Source organism: Aptenodytes forsteri, unplaced genomic scaffold (genome assembly GCF_000699145.1).
Source record: "Aptenodytes forsteri isolate BGI_AS27 unplaced genomic scaffold, ASM69914v1 Scaffold158, whole genome shotgun sequence".
Taxonomy (NCBI): domain Eukaryota; kingdom Metazoa; phylum Chordata; class Aves; order Sphenisciformes; family Spheniscidae; genus Aptenodytes; species Aptenodytes forsteri.
Genome location: NW_008794601.1, coordinates 1,950,140 through 1,972,686, shown reverse-complemented (window position 1 = coordinate 1,972,686; position 22,547 = coordinate 1,950,140). Strand labels below are relative to the sequence as shown.

General features: G+C 39.6%; 1 protein-coding gene across 1 annotated transcript; it reads left to right on the top strand.

Moving 5' to 3' along the window:
- Positions 1–254: 254 nt before the first annotated feature.
- Positions 255–22,264, top strand: ADAM28 (ADAM metallopeptidase domain 28). The gene is made up of 24 exons (XM_009273043.1): positions 255–306; positions 3,053–3,153; positions 3,792–3,868; positions 5,749–5,827; positions 7,587–7,663; positions 9,040–9,235; positions 9,697–9,759; positions 10,180–10,251; positions 10,828–10,997; positions 11,759–11,843; positions 13,422–13,552; positions 14,384–14,561; positions 15,095–15,184; positions 15,671–15,866; positions 16,551–16,653; positions 17,234–17,390; positions 18,030–18,110; positions 18,720–18,798; positions 19,731–19,821; positions 20,190–20,289; positions 20,573–20,638; positions 20,962–21,039; positions 22,071–22,133; positions 22,232–22,264. The coding sequence occupies exons 1-24, from the start codon at positions 255–257 to the stop codon at positions 22,262–22,264; spliced, it is 2,418 nt and encodes an 805-aa protein (XP_009271318.1).
- The last annotated feature ends 283 nt before the right edge of the window (positions 22,265–22,547 follow it).

Sequence of the window (22,547 nt, the reverse complement as noted above, 5' to 3'; positions counted from 1 at the left end):
TCAAAGAAGTAATCAATATATCACAATTCGTGTGACATTAACTAACCAGCAGGAACTTCCGCTTGCTGTAACTCTGTGACTTGAAAATTGTGCAACACCTTTAGTAAACACTTCCTCATATAGGAACATGAATAAAGCTGAACAACTCTCTCCCTCTCATTCACTGCCCAAGAGAGGACTGCTCAAAGCAGAGACAGCCTGGGAACCCAACTTTCCCAGACCAGAGAGACCACTGCTAGACAAGCGCAACTGAGATGACTAACATACTTCTCGTTTCTGTTGTTTTGCTACATTTTCTCCAACAAGGTACGACATTTTCTTTTATCCTTTACCAGTGGTTGCTATGGATAACTCTGTACAGCTTTTATGAATCTTTAATTATTAACATGTAGAGGATAGTGAAGAACAGTGAATTAAAGCCATTGAAAAAAATGGTATTGCTGAAGTTAGGGATGTTTGCTTTTTTCTCTTTCTGTTGAAAGTGATTATCTAAAATTCTCTAGCTAGAGCATTATTTACTTGTGTGACAACTGGCCATAGATTGCCTAAAGACCCAGAACCGGTTAGTTTTGTGAGCCAATTAAGAAAGTACTTCCCCTGCAAGTGAGCGGACAATTTATCCAATTTGGACAACTTATTACACTGACAGTATTTTGGCCATAAAAAAAAAGACTTTTATTTGAATTCAATTAATTGAACAATTAAAATAGTTAGCACCCTTATTATCTGTGTGATACTTCAGGTTATGAGTATTCATATGACTTAACCTTAACAGACCACACTTTTTTTTTCCACGTGCATTGTTTCATTCAATTCATGTCAACAGGGAACAGATTTTTTCAGAGCTTGCCATGCACAAGCATGCATAGGTTTTATACACATAATTAGACATGTAAATTGTATTCAGGCAGGTATCTTTATGATTTCATTAGTTGCACGGAATATCTGAAAACGTGTACAGTACTAATACTTAAGGTGTAAGTAAACCAAAACCAAACCTTCATTGTCAATTAAATCCTCACTAATGATTTTTCTTCCTGGTTTAGGCTCTTGGAAAAGTACATAATTAGTTGTTCCTTATTAGCACTTTTTCTAGGTGTTGTACGAGGCCCAAGGAATTTCTTTCCTCCTTAAAGCTGCTGACTCAAGACAATGCCTGAAGCAAGACAAAGACGATATTCTGAGTTGATTTAAAAAAACTACCTCTAAGAAACTATTTGTACTAGAACAAAACTAACCAGTTTTCCTCGAAATGCTGTTTGTATCACGCTGCAGGGAAAGGATAAGTTCAGTTCTGAGTCTCCATTCAAATCTAGCCTAAGCTTGAATCATCTGGGCTACAGTTGGCCTTGTAAAAAGAGTCTGCAATAGGGAGTGGATAAAATCAGACTGTTCTGAGAGGCCTGAAACATTACTGTGATCGTTATGTAAGAACATACTTTAAGCTCATGGAAAGACGAAGTCTGCAAACCAAAAGATTTTTTAAAAGTAAACATAATTAGTTGCTTCAAATGAAATATAAAACATCACTGTAAATCACAGTAACAAACTTGCACTTGTTTTTTGCTAACAGCATGTGCATGGATAGTTACTGTGTAATGGTTCAGCTGATGTAAGAAAACTTCTTAGGACTTACTACCATTATACCATCATGCCTTTGTCTACAGCACTCAGCTTTGTCAAGATGCAACCAAGTTTATTCTGCAATTATTTTTTGAAAGGGTTTAGTAAAAAGAACAATTATGAAGAATTAATCTGTTTATTTTACTGGAACAATTTGCATGAGGATGTGCTCTGTTGCTCCAGATATAGAAAATTGCAGTAATTGGATGCCCCACTCTTGTGAAAATCTGGCCTTGAGGCAGACAATTAAAACGGGAGTTGCACTCTCCCTTTGTTGTTTGTGGTTTGTTTGTTTTTTTTTTCTGATACAGACTCTTGTGCTTGGTGCTGAGCCCTCAAGAATTTGCCAATTCAGATGAAATTACCTTTTGTAGGAGATTAAAGAGCTTAGGAGGCATATAAAACCTGCTGTTGCCTTGTGGGACAATAACACATCCCTTGTACAACCCTGTTTTCCCAAATGCTGTATACCAGCTACTATTAACAACTTCAAATGATGCAATGTGTGCTGACCACCCCTGCAAGTCATGCCACAGATAAACTTTTGTCAAAGATTCACTCAGGCTCAGAAGCAGAAAACAAAAAGAAACACTTTTCATCAGCACTGTATTTCCTCAACAAGTTCTTTATAGCCACTGCAGACACACAACACACCTTACAAGCAAGGCCAGTAAAAAGGATTACGCGAGTTAAGGAATCATCTGGATTCCTCACCACCTTCAAGATTTTCCTGCTTTACTGCCTATCTCTTATTATTTTACCTAGCCTTGTTCAAATGCCTTCTCCAGTCCTTCTGCTATCACAAGTACGTAACCACCCTCAATCTGATTCAATAGGTAAGAATGTGTCTATTAAAGTACTGTCACAAGTATTTATGTGAGAAGACCAGCTGAAAAGCTTCCTAAAGCAGAGATCTAGGCTTGTTCCAGACTTGTGGTGAATTGTATGAGTTCATTTGCTTATCTAGAGGCAGTCTTACCTTGTATGTCATCATGTGGTAAGGTTTGGAGATCACTAATTTCACAGAACCGTGTAACTTAACTCATGTCATCTGCAAAATGTGAAGGCAAAGGTTGCACCTTGCATAGCTGGTCTAGCACGTTGGTATTTGAAACCGCTGATTGGTGCTGGGGAAAGAAATCCAAAGCGAATTGCATAAAATATTTTGACAACTGGAAATAGCCAGGTATGTCAACTCCTCTGAAATCCAGACTGTAACAAACCTCGTGCTAGGTCACATAATGGGGGTGACTGCTTGGCAGACCAGATAAGCACATGCCAGAGCCAGTGCACAGAATACATGAGAAATGAGTGGTGCAACAGAAGAATGACTATACAGCCCAGAAGAATCAGTCCTGACAGACATGAAATATGGTGTTTAGTAAGTTAATACTGTGTTTTCATAAATATGCATCTGTTTCCTCGCTAGGGAACACGAGCAAGAAATTACCTGGAGTTGAGCAATATGAAATAGTTTATCCACGGAAATTGCACGCAGTACATAAAAGAGATGTAGAAAGAAACAAAGAGGTATTAAAAGAGATAACTTTTTTTTTTTTGCTGGGAGATGGGGAAGGTTTTCTGGAGTCAGAGTACCCTTCATTTTCAAGGGTAAGAGAATTTGGAGCCAGACACTTGATCTTCCAAAATGAAATGAAAGAGAAAACCTGGAAGAGTGATCCCGTGTCTGGTGAAGACAGGCTGTGAGGTGTGCTCAGTATGCAGTGAAGTACCTGTATGCCATCAGTGGGTCTTCTGTACTTGTATCTCTGCAAAGATATAGGTTTTGATGCTACTCAGATTTTGAATAACCTATGGACATATTAATTTGAAGTAAATTAAATCAAATGCTTAAAACTAAGCATGCTCTTACATACTTCAAGAGAGTTATGAAAACGTTTGAATTCAAGCATCCACTTCAGCACTTTCCTGAATATGCAGGGTATGTGCTTACGATTGAGAAATACATTTGCAAATAAGTTAAATTTGTTCCTCTATTTAAAAAATACGAAACAGAGTGACCTCTTCCTTATTCTATAACTGCCAGAATACTTATTTTTGGTGGGAAGAGGAGGAAAAGAATGCAGTTGGCAACTCAATAACAGCCAGCTCATAGCGAGGCCAGAAGTTGTAACAGTCCATATTCTAACACTTAAATCTGTTTACAGACAAAATACGATGACACAATGGAGTACGGAATCAAAGCCAACGGAGAGGAAGTCATACTGCACCTACAAAAAAATAAGTAGGTTTAGTTCAACTTTTTCCTTGAGCATTATTCCTCACTGTAAATGGCTCTGTAGGGCATTCAGGATACAAAGACACAAAACTTAGGCTCCTGTAAGACAGAGGTATTTTGGTAAATACAACCTTTCAACTCCAATGAAAGAAGAAGAGGGGAGAGAAAGCATCATGTCACTATTTTGGTGATGTGAAATAACTACACAGGCATATGACACTACGATGATGGAATGACTTGCCTATACTGCTAACACTGTTCTCCCGTTTATTTCCTAAATGGCTAAATCCACGGAATGTTTAATGTTTTCATATTATTTCACAAGTTTTCTGTGTCCATGGACAGTCTATGGGTTATATTTATTTGTTCTATGCTGGTAGAAACTACAGAGAAGAACAAGAGAAATATCCACGAAATAGGGCTATCTGTCTTGGCTCTGTATGCTTTTCAAAAATGGAAAATAGTCATAAGAAATGCAATAATCCTTAATAATTCAGCTTCCAGAACTCCCCACCTTAACACTACTGCTGCTGGACTTTGAGTAGTCTAATATATACTGGCACTGACAAAATGCTTTATGGAAATCGAAAGCAAGAAGAGCTCACCTCCTTGGCTGAAGAAATTAACAGCATTTAAACAGGCCACGCAGAGGGTATAGAGAAGCAGCAGGCTTTGTTACAGAACAAAGCATACAAAGAAAAATCCAAAACTGTACAGAGCAACACAAAATAAAGCACAGTTGTGATCTTCTGCTTGCTGGCTCCACCATAATATTTAACATGGGATCAAACAAGTCTGCTTTAATAGGTACTTTTCTAATAGCTGTGTAAATACAATAGTACTATAATCAGTTCATGTTAAATATAGACTATAATTAACTGTTTGCCCCTTGTTTTAATCTAATCTAAATATTTGGAGGGAAATTATATTGTACTAAATCCCACTCTTGAAAAAGAAATGGGAATGTGGCAGTTTGGGGTAGTTTCCCAAACAGAAGTGAACATAGACTTGCTTTGCTGCTAGCTTTAGTAAGGTTACAGCCCTGGCTTAAAGTTAAGCATCTGCTTAGTGCTCTGCTGCATAGGAGCCTGAGTGCACAGAGCCTTGCAGGATCTGGCCTTCCATAGCAAATCACAAACGTGTATGCTAATAAGAAACCAAAGGCACCTTTCCCGGTGGTGGAAGAAATACAGTAATTTATTCCATAGTCACGATGTCCTCCTTTGAAGGTTCAGGAACATGTATGTGTCCAAAAATAGAGTTTCATGTAGACAGAAAAGAAAAATCAAGTTCAGAGAGAATGATTACAAAGATGAGAACTTGTGCTAGCAAAGTTATAAAAAAGCTGTGAGCAAAAGAATTGGACAAATATATGTTAGTGTGATCTCTGCACAGAATCTCTGAGTGTGTGCACAGGTACACATACGTGTATGCACGGGCACACGTGAAACAGATGAGGCAGCTTTTCCATTGACCTAGATCTTTGCTATTTATAATCAGCGGGGGTGAACTGGGAAGAGAACAGAACGGTACCATTTCACACACACTGTGGAGTGGTAGAAATGTCTACACAAACTGGAGGCCAAAAAAGGATCAATACTGCATATGTAATTATACATTTACTTTCAGATCTAATGAGAGATTAGTTTATACCAATGAAATAAGTAGACTTCAATTGCTTTCTTATTTTAGAAATGTCCCTTTGAGTAAGGATTACGAACAGGCAGAATTCCCCACCCAGCAGCTTTGCTTCCCTAGTTTTTCAATACTAATAATAACCCGAGTAATCATTTGTATTCCCTACATACTTTGTGCATTATGTAATTGCCTCATTTCTAGATGACTACAATTTATATTGAATAATAACTGCACTTGACTCTTTGCAGGCACCTGTTAGCTAGAGACTATACTGAAACAGTTTATTCTGATGACGGTCGACAAATAACAACAAGTCCTCAGATCAAGGTAATAAAAAGAGGTTTCCTTCCCTCATACTTGCAGTCTTGAGGAGGTCCGTACGAGATTCATGGGTCCATGAAATAATAGCACATATCAGACAGAAGGAAAAGATTTTAAATCAAGGTTCTAAGCACTGTAATTTTGGATGCCTCTGAAGGGAGGCCGAGGATGCGACTCGTGACTTTGGCAGAGCTACGCTGATTTATACCTGTTGAGAATCAGACACACAGTTTGTCTTTCAAAAAGACGACCATGTCTCACCTTAGTGGCTGATGAACACATTATGTGAGCTGAATTTCCCTCTTTTGTCAGGAAAGGGAGTGGAGCCAGGGACATTCCACTGCCTCCTGCCTTTGCCCTACTGACTTTGCTCATACTGCGCAACTCCCTGACTTGCTTTTACACCCTAATCTCAGTGAGGTCATAGATTCAGATAAAGACACATTTCCTCACTGGCTCACGTTACCACCCACGCTCACAGTGAATGTGCAGGTTACCCCAGGTGGTTTCTCTGAGCCATGACAAATCAGTTATTCAGATCCAGACACAAAGGAAGTCACTGTAGAAGTTATTTTTTAATTAACTGTGCACTCACGGGTCTTATCTTCAGCAAAGCTCTCACCTGAAGCTTTTTGTCCAATGTCATGCTATGTGTTTTAACACATGTAATTTGGAATACAAAGCCTATTCTTCGTCATGGAGCGATTAACAGGAACAGGAAGATCGTGAGTGAAATAAATGTGCATAAAGAATTCTGGGTTGTTTTTTTTGTGGAAAAAGATGCCATTTCTGATTGCTCCAATTACTTTCACTCTCTGAATGGATCCTGTGAACAGCAAATAGCACCTATGCCTGGTTAAAGACAATCTCAAACAGACCTACCTGTGCAGCTTGCTGAATAAGGAATTCCTACATTGTGGATACTTTACTATGATCTCAGCGCCTGTTTCTCTTGTATCCTCAAAAAATGGAGAGCAATTCTCCACTTCTTTCTCTAGTAATTTTCACTTTGTTGGTGTCTTTTTCAATGTGAGAAAGTTGGCATGTTGTGAAGGAAGGAAGACAAATAAATGGTAAAGTGAAACCAAACATCCATGAGAAAAGAAAAGGCACAATGCATGCAGGTTTGAATACTGTTATAGGCCTCTCAAGAAATCTAGTAAGGAAAATGCTATGGGTAAAATTTTCCACAATACCTCAGTGACTTTGAAGTCTCTCTGAACACAGAAGTGTTCATGAGACCTCAGATCCTGAAGTCAATTAAGTAACGAAAATTTTTCCCCTAATCATATGTTTTAATATAATACATGTGTTTTAATCTCATTGAAGTTAAAGCATTTAATTGTTGGGTTAATATTAAAGGGTGTTTCCCTGAAATTTGGCCACAATAAAATAATTCAGTATGGACCTTAATTCAGCAGAGCACATCAGTATATGCTTAAATTTGAGCGGTGAATATGTATATTCTTATTTTCATGTACTGTTGTGTATTGACCAGAGCACACCATGATTGGATTTGTCACAATCTGGGTCACTTTGTGTTGAAGGATAACAATAACAGTACCCTAGCAAACACAGAAATGGTCACCAGCTTTTTTCATTTTACAAATCTCCTCTAATGGGAGATTTCCTCAGACAGCATAGTTTGTTGTAGCTTGTAGGCAGAAATGTAGCTATGCCGCCTGAAATCACTGGATCTAGGCCAATTCATTGCAGTCAGTGAGATATGGCCCAATTTGACAATGTATTTTTTCTTTCTAAACAGGATCACTGTTATTATGAAGGTTACATTCAGAATGATGCTGATTCCATAGCAAGCATCAGTGCTTGCAAAGGTTTAAGGTAAGACAGAGGTTTGGTTCCCAAAGGGTACCAATGGCAGAGTATGCATACTCTTTGAGGATAAATTTTCCAATTTAAATAGAATCAGGACATAAATAAGTGGTGTTGTCTTTTATTCATGCTTACAAGGAAACTAGTTTACGTTACATTCAGAATGATGCTGATTCCATAGCAAGCATCAGTGCTTGCAAAGGTTTAAGGTAAGACAGAGGTTTGGTTCCCAAAGGGTACCAATGGCAGAGTATGCATACTCTTTGAGGATAAATTTTCCAATTTAAATAGAATCAGGACATAAATAAGTGGTGTTGTCTTTTATTCATGCTTACAAGGAAACTAGTTTACAAAAAAAAAAAGGGGCGGGGGGGTAGTCATACTGAAGGTGATTATTTTACTGAAAAATAGTCTCACTCTGAGAGGCAGCTGTTTCAGAGCTTTTCACTTCCCTGTTAGCTTGAACGAAAAAAAAAAAAGGGGGGCGGGGGGGGGAAAGGAGAAAAAACCCTACCTTTCTACTTCAGTTTCAGAGGTTATAAACTGGAAGCTAAAGGAACAAATATATCACTAAATTTACATGACTAATTCCATATTAGATCAGGTCGTAAATCATAGCATTTGGTAGCGCTTACAGTAAACGTTCAGGGCTGATGCTTCTAAGCTGTAGGAAGCTCCACTGGCACTTCAGGAGAAGGCTACATTATTTTCAGTGCTACAGCAGTTACAGGGTCAGAAAGTTCAAGCTGTTACATGAAAAGCTCGGTTAAAAGATTCTGCTCATTTGTTATCACTGAAGACGCAGTGGCATAACATAAAATGGCAAGAGGATGGCTGTTAAGTCTGAGAAGCTGCAGCAGAACATTTTCCTGGTGGTTAGTGAGGTTTTGCCAAAACCCAGACTTTCTTTGTGAACACTTCTTGCACAGCTTGTGAGTTTACATGTTAACACAGGATGCTTGTTTTGACATTTGCTGCTCAAAATGATTCAAAACTCTTAATTCCTTTCACTATTTCAGCTTTTCATCTCAAAGATGAAAACATACCTTTGAATTCCCCACTGAACTGAAATTCACTTTTCAATCACCTCTGTTAGCACAAAACCCCAAAATTTAAATCCAATAAATTCCTAAACCAGTTTCTTTTTGACTGACAGTCTCCTACTCAGAGACCTCACCTGACCAGCCAGATCTTCCAATTGACTCAGCAGCTTTGATTTCTGCCTTTAAACTGTTGTACGCTCTGCCTGCATGCTGACAAACTATTCCATTGCATCAGTGTGTGCAATGGTCCGTACACTTGGGCTAAATGCTGTTAGAGATAATGTTGCTATCTTGACTCAGTCCTGCAGATTCAAAAGATCACAGTCTAACTAATTTTCTTAGTGGTTATTTTGAGACCCGTGGTCAGCAGTACCTTATTGAACCCTTGGGAACTTCAGATAGAGACGAACATGCAGTCTATAAGTATGAGAAACTCGAACAAAAGTCCATAAAAACCTGTGGTGTAATCAATAATACCTGGGAATCGGATTCAAGCGACCCCATCAATGTCATCTTCAAATCCAGCAACAGTCCAGAAGTAAGTACATACTTAAACAACAGTCCAGTAAGTACATGTCAGAAAAGAAATTGAGGCTGTAGGAGAACTCCATGAGTTGCACAAGTCCCACTTTGTCCAGTGGCACCTCCAGAAAAGAAGCAATCGCAAAGAGTGAAGCATAATCAGATCTTAAGAACCTGTGCAAAATCTCACAGATCTGAGATTTCAGTCACCACCTGAGTTAAGCTGTCCTGCATGTACTATTAGGTACCCATGCGCATCTTTAAACTTCTAAATACTTCTTAATATCTAGCCTACCTTTCATAATTTTAATAATCATTTTAATATCTAGCCTACCTGTCATCATTTTAAAACAAGGCAGTCCCATTCTAAATGACTTGGCTAAAGAAATACCCTCGTAACTAATACATGGGTTTGAAATTGCAAAGGTTGAGACTGAAACAGGCCCTAGAAGTCATTTAAATGTATCTTTTCTTTAGATGAAGGCATACCTGAAAGCAAAAAAGTATCTGGAAGTTTACATAGTTGCAGACAATACTTTGGTGAGTATGGAAAGATGATTTTTTCCATTTGACCAGCTAGAGGTGAGCTTTCCAAGATAGGGACTACTCATATCCCTGGGCTCCTACTACAATTACAGTGCTACACTATGTTTTACCACTGAATTTGGCTAGGAATAGGTTTCCTAATGTCGATTGATTTTGAAAATCCCACCTGTAGATTATGAGAATTCAGAAAACACCGTAGAGTGCCTGTCATCTTCTGCACCCTACACATAGACGCACATTTTAAAAGGCCCTGATCTTGAAATACATTGTCTGATAAAATAGTACATTGAGAAGATAATAATAAGTAGACCAGGTATGGTGTGGTTTGCAATGCAATCTTCTGTGGGATATTTCTTTTCTGATAAATCACTTTTCCCCTCTCCTTTTCCTAACATACTATATTTACCTTTTTAGTATAAGAAGTATGAGGAAGATGTTGAAACTGTAAGACAAAGGATATTTGGAATAGTCAATTACATCAACACGGTAAGAGTAAATACAGCAAAGTGAAATTGAAATAGAAGTTATTTATCATTTCTTTTCCTTTTGCAAACATCATGAATTTTCATTATTGCACATAGGAAAGTGAAAACTGAACTTCACTGTAATTTAGGAAACAAATTTAACACATCTGTCCATATTATCCTGTTCTTTGTCCTCAGATATGAGATTTCTATAAATTCAATTACTGTTAAAGAAAGATTTATACCGTATTTTCTTAACAGCTGTTAAAGTGAATGATTGAAATCCTTAAAAAAAAAAGAACCCATTTTCGATTCTTCATTTCTTTTGCAAGTCAAATTTCTTCCAAAATATTGCTGGAATTTTCAAGTATTTTAAAACCATTTTTATAGTTGGTTTAAATGTGGGGGGAAATAAGATTTCATATTTTGTTTTGTCTTTTTAAGCTTTGTTGCAACTTCAAAGTGCAGAAAAGCTTAAATCAGGTCTGGAGTGGACTACATTGCAAGTGACAAAAGTGAACCAATGACCAGGATAAGTGTTTGTTTCAGAAGTCTTCATAACGTACTTCATTTTTACAACACTGTTTCTCTGCTGCAGGTTTATAAGGCCATAAATATCTACGTGGCTTTAATTGGCCTAGAAGTCTGGACAGATGGTGATAAATGCCTCCTGAGTCGTGCTGCAGGATTCACTCTGGACAGCTTCTCAAAGTGGCGTCTGTCGGATTTATTAAAGAGGAAAAGAAATGACAACGCTCAGCTAATCACGTGGGTACCACTCTGTTTCCTATTTGCATTTCCAAGTATGTTAAAGGAATTTGTTCTTTAAAAATTGGTCACCAACCCATCAGAGACGCTGTCTATACTGAACCAGATTTCATGCTTTCCAATACCGGGTTGTACTAATTCTAGGACAAAAAGATAAACGCATGCTCTTGTTTCTTGCTTTTATTTTCTTACGGAGCACGATTACCTGCTAGGACATAGTATCTAATCTTTCTATCTGAATCCCTGCAAAAACAGGCAATGTGGACTTTTGCTACATCTCAGTCTCTGCTTTTCCCTGCTCTGGTCACTGAACAGCTGAGTGTCCTGAAGACTGCAGCATAGTCTAACAACCTAAGGAGCCATGAGATGAAGTTTAACGGCTGGGAAATGCACTTTGCCAAACTAAACCATCACTCACTTCGCTATTCTGGCTCCGGTTCAGTGGCCCTGATTCATCCAAGCACTTTGCTACATTTAGAGCACTTCATCAAGCTCTTTACACTTAAACAGATGCTTTAAGTCTGATGAACAACAACGTAATTTAAGTAAAAATTTAAAATGAAAAGTGTATTCAATTGTTTTCTGACTTGCCACGATCTTAAGCACGTCCTCAAATATTGTATTAAACCAGGGATGCAAACCAGAGCTGGAAATGAGTATATGCTTAAAGCCTCCAACCTGGTTAAGAAGGCAGACTTGACTTCAGATCTGCTTCCTGGTCACACCATTGCATTTCACTCTGCCTTTCTTCTTCCCTACAGAGGCTATGACTTTGAGGGGACAACGATTGGATTAGCCTTTCTAAAATCCATATGCAGTGATATATATTCTGCAGGTATTATTCAGGTCTGATTTATTTTTATTTTATTTTTTAAAGGCTTTTCTATGGTTTTTACTCAACCGGCAAAGAAAATTTATGAAAATTGGGGTGTACCCACGATCTTAAGCACGTCCTCAAATATTGTATTAAACCAGGGATGCAAACCAGAGCTGGAAATGAGTATATGCTTAAAGCCTCCAACCTGGTTAAGAAGGCAGACTTGACTTCAGATCTGCTTCCTGGTCACACCATTGCATTTCACTCTGCCTTTCTTCTTCCCTACAGAGGCTATGACTTTGAGGGGACAACGATTGGATTAGCCTTTCTAAAATCCATATGCAGTGATATATATTCTGCAGGTATTATTCAGGTCTGATTTATTTTTATTTTATTTTTTAAAGGCTTTTCTATGTTTTTTACTCAACCGGCAAAGAAAATTTATGAAAATTATGGGGTGTACAACACTTTCAGCTCTCTGTGTGGTGTATTATTTTGTTGGATTGTAGAAATTCACAGTCAGAGATTTTATTTTTAATTAAGTGCAGAGGGTAAGAAAGCACACACGAAGCATGGTATCTGTGTTATCTAAATGTCAACATCAAACTCTGACACCTGTATTTGGAGTACCAGGCCCCAATAGAGTCAAAGGAGAGAAAGAAGTGATTTTGTGCCTCTACCTTAAGGTTCCCTGTTTTGAACAAGGAATTGGTTCTGACTGTCATAACGCATATCAGCAGTTTAGCCACTTAATTACAGCTGCCTAAACTACTGTACTTAAAACTTCAGCCTAAACAGGAACACAGATCCAAAACTTTACCAACAACACCGGGAACTCAACTGCTGCACCCAGCTTCAGAGGCCGGGCTTGTTGGTAAGAGGAATAACCCACATGAATTCCAGCTTTCCCACACCATAAGGAAATCCTAGGATGATCGTAAAACCAGAATGCTTTTCAAGGTGCAGGCATGCATTTTGTAGCAGCATGATTTGCAATGCCATGCTCAAGAGTATGACCAGTATGCTGTGTCTAGTGCTTTATGCATTTCCACTACCACCTGCTGTTTATACATCTGGATTTCACTCAAAAGAGCAGCAATTTTCCTTTCCTCCCTCCCACCAAGCAGCACAAAACACCAAGCTAAGAGCAAAGATGGAGCACAGCATCTGCCTTTCCTTTCTGTGCACACACAACACTGTACACAATAGTTACCTTGGTGTAATGAGTAATAATTATATCGCACCCACGTAATTACCCTAAGCAGAGAGACCGCTATCCAGAGAGAGGATTAACAGTTTCAGATGTTCAGGTCCCCTTAATGCTCAGTTGTTACTTGGCAGCCTAACTTCCTCATGTTTATTTAAAAACTAATACCAATTTACTCATGTTCGTTAGTGGTATCATCTCATTGCTGTTATAATATAATCCAGCATAAACTGTGGAATAGATGCATGCATGGATTGAACAACATATCAATCCTTATGTAGCAGTGAGGATAATTTCACTTGAAGAAAAATTGTCCTATTTCTTAGCCGCACGGCTTCTCTGATGTTCCTACTTGTTCTAAAATACTCATTGAAATAATAGCCTGTTCTTATCTCTGCAGGATCATAACAGAAACGAAATTGCAGTTGCAGCCACCATGGCACATGAGATGGGACACAACCTTGGCATGAGTCATGACACCAAAGCCTGCACATGTAGCGCTAAAGTCTGTATCATGACAGATACTGTCAGGTAGGAGCTTGGATAAAAAGGCGAGGGCATTAATGCACAGGGCAGTTAAGGATGGGCTTTGAATAAGCTGCCAGTTTCCAAAATGGAGTAGTAATTATTTTTATTCTCTGAGATTATTCCATTCAAATTATACAAAAAGAAGAGAAAAATGAAGAAATTCCAGGCCCTTGTTAGATATTCCCAGCCGGATTACTCCCCCAAAAAAATAATCCAAAACAAAACAAAAAAAACTTTAGTCACTTTTGGATAACATTAGCTTTGCACATGTGGTGGGGTCCTTCACATTAAACCGTAAGTAATTTCTTCCTTACAATGATGACAGCATGAAACCGCTGTGGTATCTCAGATGACAGAGCTTCCCCAAGATTTACCTAAAAAGTATATTTTTGTTCTCTACCCTGAAGATGCCTCCTGTGAAAACCACACAAAGTGCTTGCACCTTCAATGAACACCCATTAGATAGCCATTTAGTTAAATTTTCATCACTAGTTGAACACCCTGAGCCTCTGGGAAACTTAGGGAAAACTCCTAATACCTTAAGCATCCAGGCACAAATTGTGTAGACAAGGCTGAAATCTTTGAGATGTGGGATTTATTATATGCAGTGTTTACATTTAGTACATTAATTTTTTCTGATCTGTTTGTTTCCACTTTTTTTTCCTGCTATAAGTAGGAGATAGCCATTGTATTTATTAATATATATATATTTGGAAAAATGGTTGCACCCAATAGTTTGGGAGATGGTCACTTGTTTCATTTCTCTTGTAAAGGGTATTGCTTCTCCTTGCCTATGCCGAGCCTAACGTAAATCCTCTTGCTTTCTCAATACAGTTCTATCATCCCCGAGAAATTCAGCTCTTGCAGTCTCCAAAGTTTTGAGAAATACATGTTGAGTGACATGCCAAAATGCTTAACAAACATCCCAGATGTAAGCAGCATCATAGCACCTCCATCCTGTGGAAATGGCTTTGTGGAAAAAGGAGAGGAATGCGACTGTGGTACTCCTGAGGTATCTGCATAACCAGGAATAAAATAATACTTGGAAGAGGCAAAGAGTTTTATTCAGGCTGTACAGTAGCTAGTTTCTGTTACTTTCTGAGGTGGCCAGTTCAAAGCTAGCTGAAATATTTCTGTAGAAACTGTGGTCATCAAATTGCTGGTCTGCAATATAGTCACCCCTATAAAGTGCCTGCCAAATAGTGGGAAAGATGACTGCATGGTTTGTCATGCTGCATTGACAGAGGACCTGAAAATGGGGAAAAGCCATACGTACGAAACCACCTCGGCAGAAATAAGCAAGTTCCCTGCACAACTTTGATCAGCACTTTCATAATCAAACACACTTTGTATTCTTTACGCGCTCACTCACAATGGCTGGCATAGCTTCTAGTGAAAATGGTTTTCAAAGAAGCAAAGTGCAGGTCCAAGATATCCTTCCCTCCCTTGACAACCAAGTACAGGATGGTTCGTTGAGAACACAGTACAGAGGGGACCAAACCCTGAAGCAGTGTACCAGAGCTCTGATTGCTGATTCTGTCACAGGAGTGCACAAATGACTGCTGCGACCCCGAGACGTGCAAACTGACAGCAGGTTCCATGTGTGCACACGGAGAGTGCTGTGAAAACTGCCAAGTAAGACTCCTTTTTATCTCTAGCTTCTCATATTTTCCGGAGTATATTTTTTTTTTTGCCCGTGAGAAAGCAGTAATACACCTTTCAAAAGAAACAATCCTCTTTACTTGTAATTACTGACATAGCACTGTAACGACAAGCACGCTTTGTCCATCCCAAACTACACCACAACTATCTATTCACTCAACTATCCAACAATCCAAAACTACACCAACAACTATCCACTCAATCTTTCAACATCCTGAAGAAATGAGCGTTTTGATTACTTGTTTTCTCCTGGAAAGAAAAGCTGAGGCACAACCAGGCAAAAATCTTGTCAATTGACATAACCAACTTTACATTAGATAGGGATCTGGCCCCTCATGCAACTTGTACAGTGAGGATGAGATTCGTCTCCCCTAATTTTAGCCCTCTAGTTCAGTGTGATTTTTAAGTGGCATGGAAGAGCAGTGTGTTAACCATGGCATTGCTTTCCCCCCACTTCAGTATAAAAAACCAGGAGCTGTTTGCCGAGCAGTTAAGCATGAATGTGACCTGGCTGAGATGTGCACCGGCTTTTCTGGAAATTGCCCAGCAGATCGATTCCGTGTGAATGGATATCCCTGCAACCACGGCGAAGGCTATTGCTACATGGGAAACTGTCCCACCCGAGATAACCAGTGTAAAGCTGCTTTCGGACCACGTGAGTACAAGTTGGCATTGAAAAAAATCAAGTTGCCTAGGTTAAAGGAGAGAGGCAGAGGTAGGCTTTGTCCGCTATCAAACCATCAAAGACCTTTCGTAAATCAGGAACGGTGTATCTATGTAAATGAGTTCTAGTTTGTAGCATAAACTTTATTATTATTTTTATATTTAACACTGATTATAATAACGTAAGCTGAAGCTCAGAGCATAGAATACAATGTATTTCTAGAGAAATGGGAAGTGGCAAGTGTATTCCTCTTTTGCACAATGCTTTTAAGGTAACTTTGGAATGGAGAAGGGTGAATATTCTTTGCTTGATAGAAAGAGGAAATGTCTGTATTTCAAATTAATGTCCAAATTTAGCATGCCTTTATGTTTCTGAAGGTGCATGGTGGCTTACCCTCTTCCCAGTCCTAAACCATCTCCAGTTCTGACTATGTCCCTTCTCTTAGGCAAGGTCTATGTTTGTACTGGATAGAGAGAGAACACACAGGATAGGTTCTGCTGTGTGTACACAGTAACGTTACAGAATTAATGCATGAAGTGCCAGAGAAAGCCATTTAGGCCCAGGGTAACTTCACTGGGAAAGGCCATTTCCTACACAGGTAAAGGAAATTGAGTATTATTAGTTTTCACAGGCAGAGAACCTAAACTAATCCCATTGCATTTTCCTCTTTCACAGAGGCTACTGAAGGTGCAGCTTCCTGTTACCGGATGAATGAGAAAGGGGTATATTATGGATACTGCAAAAAAGAAAAAGGTAGTCACGTCCCGTGTAAAAAAAAGTAAGCACTGTGTTACAGAATTTGCTGGGATTTGGGAAGAGAGACCATTCTATTCAAATTAAGAGACAGCAGCAAAGAGCACACTATTTTAGATGGCACATATGTCCATGTGTCACTGCTTTTTGTTCAGTTTGAATATTGTGGTAAAGACAATTCTGAGAAAACTAGTTTCCAAATCATGAGATCAGTCTGAGAAAGAGCAAGCACGTACATATATATGTGCAAGCCTGCTTGTGAGGATGACTGCGTGTGTGTGCATGCACGTGCAGGTAAGTACAGGGAAGAGATTTTTGGACAGGGAACTTGAACCTCAGGTGAACCTCAGAAGCTGAGGACAGGTCAGTTAAATACTCATTACTGCAAATTACTGTGGGCTCCCTAATAAGCTCAAGAGGAATTAAGAACCTGCCACCTTCTACTCACAAACTGACCTGAAAACACCACAAACCAAAATTCCTTTCTGCAGCTATTTCTTTGGAGTTCCTGTACAGACACAACAAATTCAAGCTGGAGGAGAGACCCGCTCAGATAGTTTTGCTGTGCCATGTCATTGTTCTAACAGCTCTTGTTCTTCTTCCAGAGATTTAATGTGTGGAAAGTTGTTCTGTACTGGCGGGAAGGAGATGCCTCAGGACGGGAGTCTGGTGACTTTTGAGTCCTGCAAAGCAAGTTTTCCTAGAAATGGAGAAGTGGACCCAGGGATGATTCTTGATGGAACGAAGTGCGGGAATGGGATGGTTAGTAGAGAAAAGCTTTTCTCCTGATTTTTTTTTTCCACTCTTTCAGTCTTGCTTATATCGTTAGCTCTTTTACCAGACAAGAAAGATTTTAAACAGGGAAAACGGAAGTGGACACTACTGCTGATCTGATTTGCCATACCTTCTGCCTTACATCTATCGCAAATCAGTAGCAAAGCAAACAGGAACTGCTGTCGTTCCAATTTCCTTATGCTTGACTGTTGTCTTATTTTTCAGTGACAGCACAAACATACCTTTGTATGAAGGATCAAAAGATCATACATATATTACTATTTTTAATTATTTCCTTAATGGATGTGTTAGGCATCACTGAGTGCTATGTCCAATTTCTTTGCTATATATTTCTACTTGGGGGGGAGCGGGGAGGATGAAGGATTGAAGAGGAGTGGAAAGCAGTGATGTCTGTACACCTTTATCACTCCCCTTTGCTATAAAATACCCAAAGGTCAAATGAAAAATTATATCCACATATCAAACTCCTAATGTAGGTTTATGTGATTTGCAGACCTGTTTCTATGTCTCCTTTTACTCTTCATCACTTTACACAATAATGTGCAAGCTCTGCATGTTCTGAAGGCTATAAAATCACTTTGGTAACATTTTCCCTGTACATTTCAGGTGTGCAGCAATGCAGAATGTATTTATGCTGAAGATGTCTTTAAATCAACCAACTGCTCTGCCAAGTGCACCGGACATGCTGTAAGATATGAGCATTTGATGCTATTAACTTAAAAAAGAAACCCAAGATTATGCATATCAGCTACAAACCTTATTGATGACAGTATTTAAGTCATTGGGATAGGAATTTGCAAAAGTTGTGAGTCAGAAGCTTCTTATATTTTTATGAAAGCAAATCTAACCTGATACAGCATCAATATTTTTGCTAAGGAGATCACAGGTGATGGACAAAGATTCCGTGTCTGGCCCTGCCTCTGAGCCACAGTATCACAGCTATTCTCTTTCAGGTCATCTTTTGTTTTGGGAAGATAATCGTGCTCATCTTATCTGAGCATTCAGAGACCTACAGATATAAAGACCAACTCTGCTGCTTTGTGCCTTGTACTGCAGCTTTCACTGCAGAAACACCTGCAAAAGGCACATGGTAGCAGACAGTCAGGCCTGTCCTTTACTGTGCAAAACTGCTACTCTCTGTGCTAATTTTTGGTCCAAGTGAAGTGAGAGGGGGTTTCCCGATCTAGCTTCAATAAGCTTATCAGGACCCTGATCCAGAGCCACTGAAATTTTATAACATCACAGCTTCGCTCATATTTCCAACCTGAAGATATTCCCGGCTTTGTGCTTCCTTAGGTGTGTGACCACGAGTTGCAATGCCAGTGTGAAGAAGGATGGGCACCACCAACCTGTGACAGCTCGTCGGCAGTTACCAGTAAGTGCTGTATGGCCACACATTGGGTACTGTCATTTGCTGGCTGAAGTGAGCTGCTTTAACTCCACTGAACAGCCCTAACTTGCACTGGGTGCCAGACTGTTTCTTTGCAAATATTGCATATCTACCTCTCCGATTTCTGCGCATCTTTAAGTTGCTGAAGCTTGTATGAATGACTAGAGCAAGCTATTTTTCTTTCTAACCTGACAGAAGTGATACAACCAGGGCATTATTCAGAGTAGCAGGTTTTTCCTTTCTCCATTCTGAGATAACAAGCACACTGTATTAGCTCACTGTCAAATTTGAGTGGAGGCAAGCTCCCAGAGGTTTTGCTGTAAGGGTGGTGGGCATGTTCATTTCTCTATCATCTGCATGGAGCTGGCCTTTAACTGATCTACCTCTGAGGGAAAATACTTTGTGTACAGATTTTCATGTGTTTGGGAGAAAAAAATTTTAAGCCTTTGCTATTAAATATTTTTGCCCTCTCTCCACATTCACCAGGGCACTGTCAGCCTTCAACATTGTGGCTTGGTTGAAGCTTTAAAACAGATTTGCTGAAGGAAGACTGTGAAGCCTTAGTTGTATACAATGCCAAAGGCCTGTGCCCAGTTTTGGGTAACACCCTTTGAGAAAGAGGAGAGGAATGACAATGAAATGATCTTTGAGGATGGATAGAAAGGGCTAGGTTTGTTTAGCCCAAGGACAGCTCAGGCAGTAACGACAGTCTTCAAATATGGCAACGATGGCAGGAATACAAGCCTTCCCATCACCATTTGTGGCAGGAGAAGCCACCATAAGCTTGAGCAATAGTGAGGACAAATAGGGTCTAGACCTTGTGAAAAAAATTACTTTGCCAATGGTCGTGATGGGAAACTGCTTAGTAATAGCGGATCTTTTAAGAAACAGCAACTTGTGTTCTCTCACCCTGACAGGCTTCGCTATTGTTGCCGGTGTGCTGGTTGTCCTCGCTGTCACAGCAGCTGCAGCAGTGTTACTTATCCGCTTCCGAGTATTCAAGAAGAGGTAAAATGCTTACTCCCATTGAGGACAAAAAAACCCGAAAGCCAAGCAACTTGTGAATACGTTTTAAGCTGGGGTTTTCAAAGGGGGTGGAAGGAATTAGACACTGGAAAGCCAAGGAAGTTGGTCCATGACCGTTGTTCAGCTGTTTCAGAAATCCCATAGTTGGGAGAGGACTGAAGACTTGAAACTGTAGCTCTCAAGATTAATCCTAAATAATTAAAATAAGGGGGAGAAAGAAAGAAAGAAAGAAAGGAAGGAAGGACATGGTTATATAACACACCAATAGGAGTAAGGCAGGCATTCAACTTCAGCAGCTTTTTTTACTTCAGTCAGGGTAAGATTTACAGTTATATGTAATATTTGCATAGCTGCCAGACCAGAAGGGGACCTGGAGCCACAAACCAAGTCTTTGTGGATCAAGAACAAAGACACAGAGAACACCCTGTCCTGGCGGTACCTGCCCAAAAGGTAAGAGCAGGGAGGCACTGGGTCAGCTATAGTCTCCCTGGGACTGTAACCGAGGGGTCGAAACATCAAAACTCATCAGTCAAAGTGCTCTGCATTTCCAGGAGGGCTTCAAAACGCTTGTCTAAGGCTGAGAGGACAGTGCTGTGAATCCCAGCACGAGGAGGGAGTGGAGAAAGCATACAACACTAAGTCCCTGAGTAATCTGCCTGCAGCTTATTAGGGGCATGCAAAGATAATACACAAGATAAGGGCTCCATCCAATTTAATTGTTCCCTGTTTTCAGTTGAATGATAAGAAACTTCTCCTTCCTGTACCTCCACCGCAGGAGAACAAACCACAGCTCCAGAGCGTAAGTACTTCTAGAAAATTTCTTTGCTTTCATGTTGGCTTTAGGGAAGACAGTACATACCAGTTCATGGCATGGTGGACTGCAATGACAACCTGATTCCAAAGGCTGGGGAAATCACTGCACTTCAGATAAGGCCCTGTATGTTCTCTCAGGGCCAGATGGCATAAAGCATCCCTGCTTCTGAAATGAATGCATCCTTTTACCCCAGTTAATGCACTTTTTATATAGAACACAAGCCTGTACATTCCCATGGGAACATGTGGATGCACACATACATGATATGTATATAGGGTCAATATGTTTTATGTTCTCTTCTTTCACAGCCTGCCGTAAGGCCAAAAGGTCCCCCACCTCCTGTTCCTTCTACCAAACCAACCTCTTCTCACAAAGAAGAGATTTTTGTAAGTATAACCCTGCAACTTTTCACATCTTTCATCCAAGTTGCAAATGACTATCAGTTGCCAATTAGTATTTTCAGTTTCTGACTATGATTAAAAAAAAAGAGTCACAGACATTCAAACCACGTATTCTTTAGGGTAGACATCACCTTTTTTGCCATGTAATCCTAAACTGCACAAAATACTTTTAATCTGTGCCAAGGAGTCCTGTACACCATCACAAGCACATCTCATTAGCAATAGTACATGGAGTCCAAACCAAGAGGGATTTCGGGTGTAAACACAATGCAAATGATGAGCATCTTTCTACTACAGACATCTGCAATGGTCCCTATATTGTGGAGATCTGGTGGTCTCTAAAGATGTCACCTGTGAGGGGATCTCCATCAACATGCAGAGAGAGAGAGAGAATTCCTAAAAAAATTTTGAAACCAGAAGAATACGAATATTTGCCATTAATAAACCCAAAGCATCCTACTTAAATGAAAATGCCTCCCTCAAATATTGACCATCTCAGCATTTGAGCCCCCTGCCCACCTGATACAAGGACGTAGAAACCATCTTCACACTAGCAACCTAATTGCCTGGTACTGCCTGCGTAAAGAATGATGGGTCAGGACTAAATAAGAAAATAATTTTTAAAAAACCCACACACATACCGGCTTGATTATAAAAACACATTTAAATCCCACTGTCTTTAGAGATGCTTTCCTCAACACACACCCTGAGCATATGATCAGCTTTAGCTTCCTCAGCAGTCTATTTGAGCATGGATACTTGAGATACAGATGAATTTATACATTGAGAATAGCTCAGTGGTCTTCTGAAACAGGAGATCTATACCCCTTGTGTATTTGTAATATTGTGCCTTCTTGTATGTGGACAGATTAATCTAATTCACCCCTAGCTTTTCCACTAGGAAAATGCTGTAGTAAATATATGAGATAACAGTAGCAGCAGCTGAGCTCTAAGGAGGTTCTGCAGCTGCTCAGACAGGAAAGCCTAATGACATTTAAACTACTTTTCTGTTATAGGCACCAGAGAGAAAACCTGCTCATCTCCCAGTTCCCAAAGGCAAACCTCCACCTCCACCAAAGGTAACCCTAGTTCAAATGCGAACAGCAATTCTTTCAGGATGCAATTCATTGAAACTGCACTGGGCACACTGTGATTTAACTCTTTCTTTTTCACATAGGCTTTAAAACCTCCAATTAATCCCAGAGTATGAAGCTTCTGAAGTAGGGATGATCAAGACACCTGAAATTTTCAGGGGCAATTTGTTTGTCCTTTGATTACTCCACTTTTGGCAAAGGCAACCAAGATAGTCTTCCTGTTCTCTTTTGAAAAAGAACAACTGATTGACAGCTGCTTTGAAAGAAAAAGTTTGGTTTTCAAACAGCGAGGAACTCTTTGGTGATGACATCAAGCTACTGTCCAAAAGGAAACAAAGTGGAACTGCTACTTGCACTGAGGTGTAGACTGGGAGTAAGTTATGAAAGCTGCTTAACACA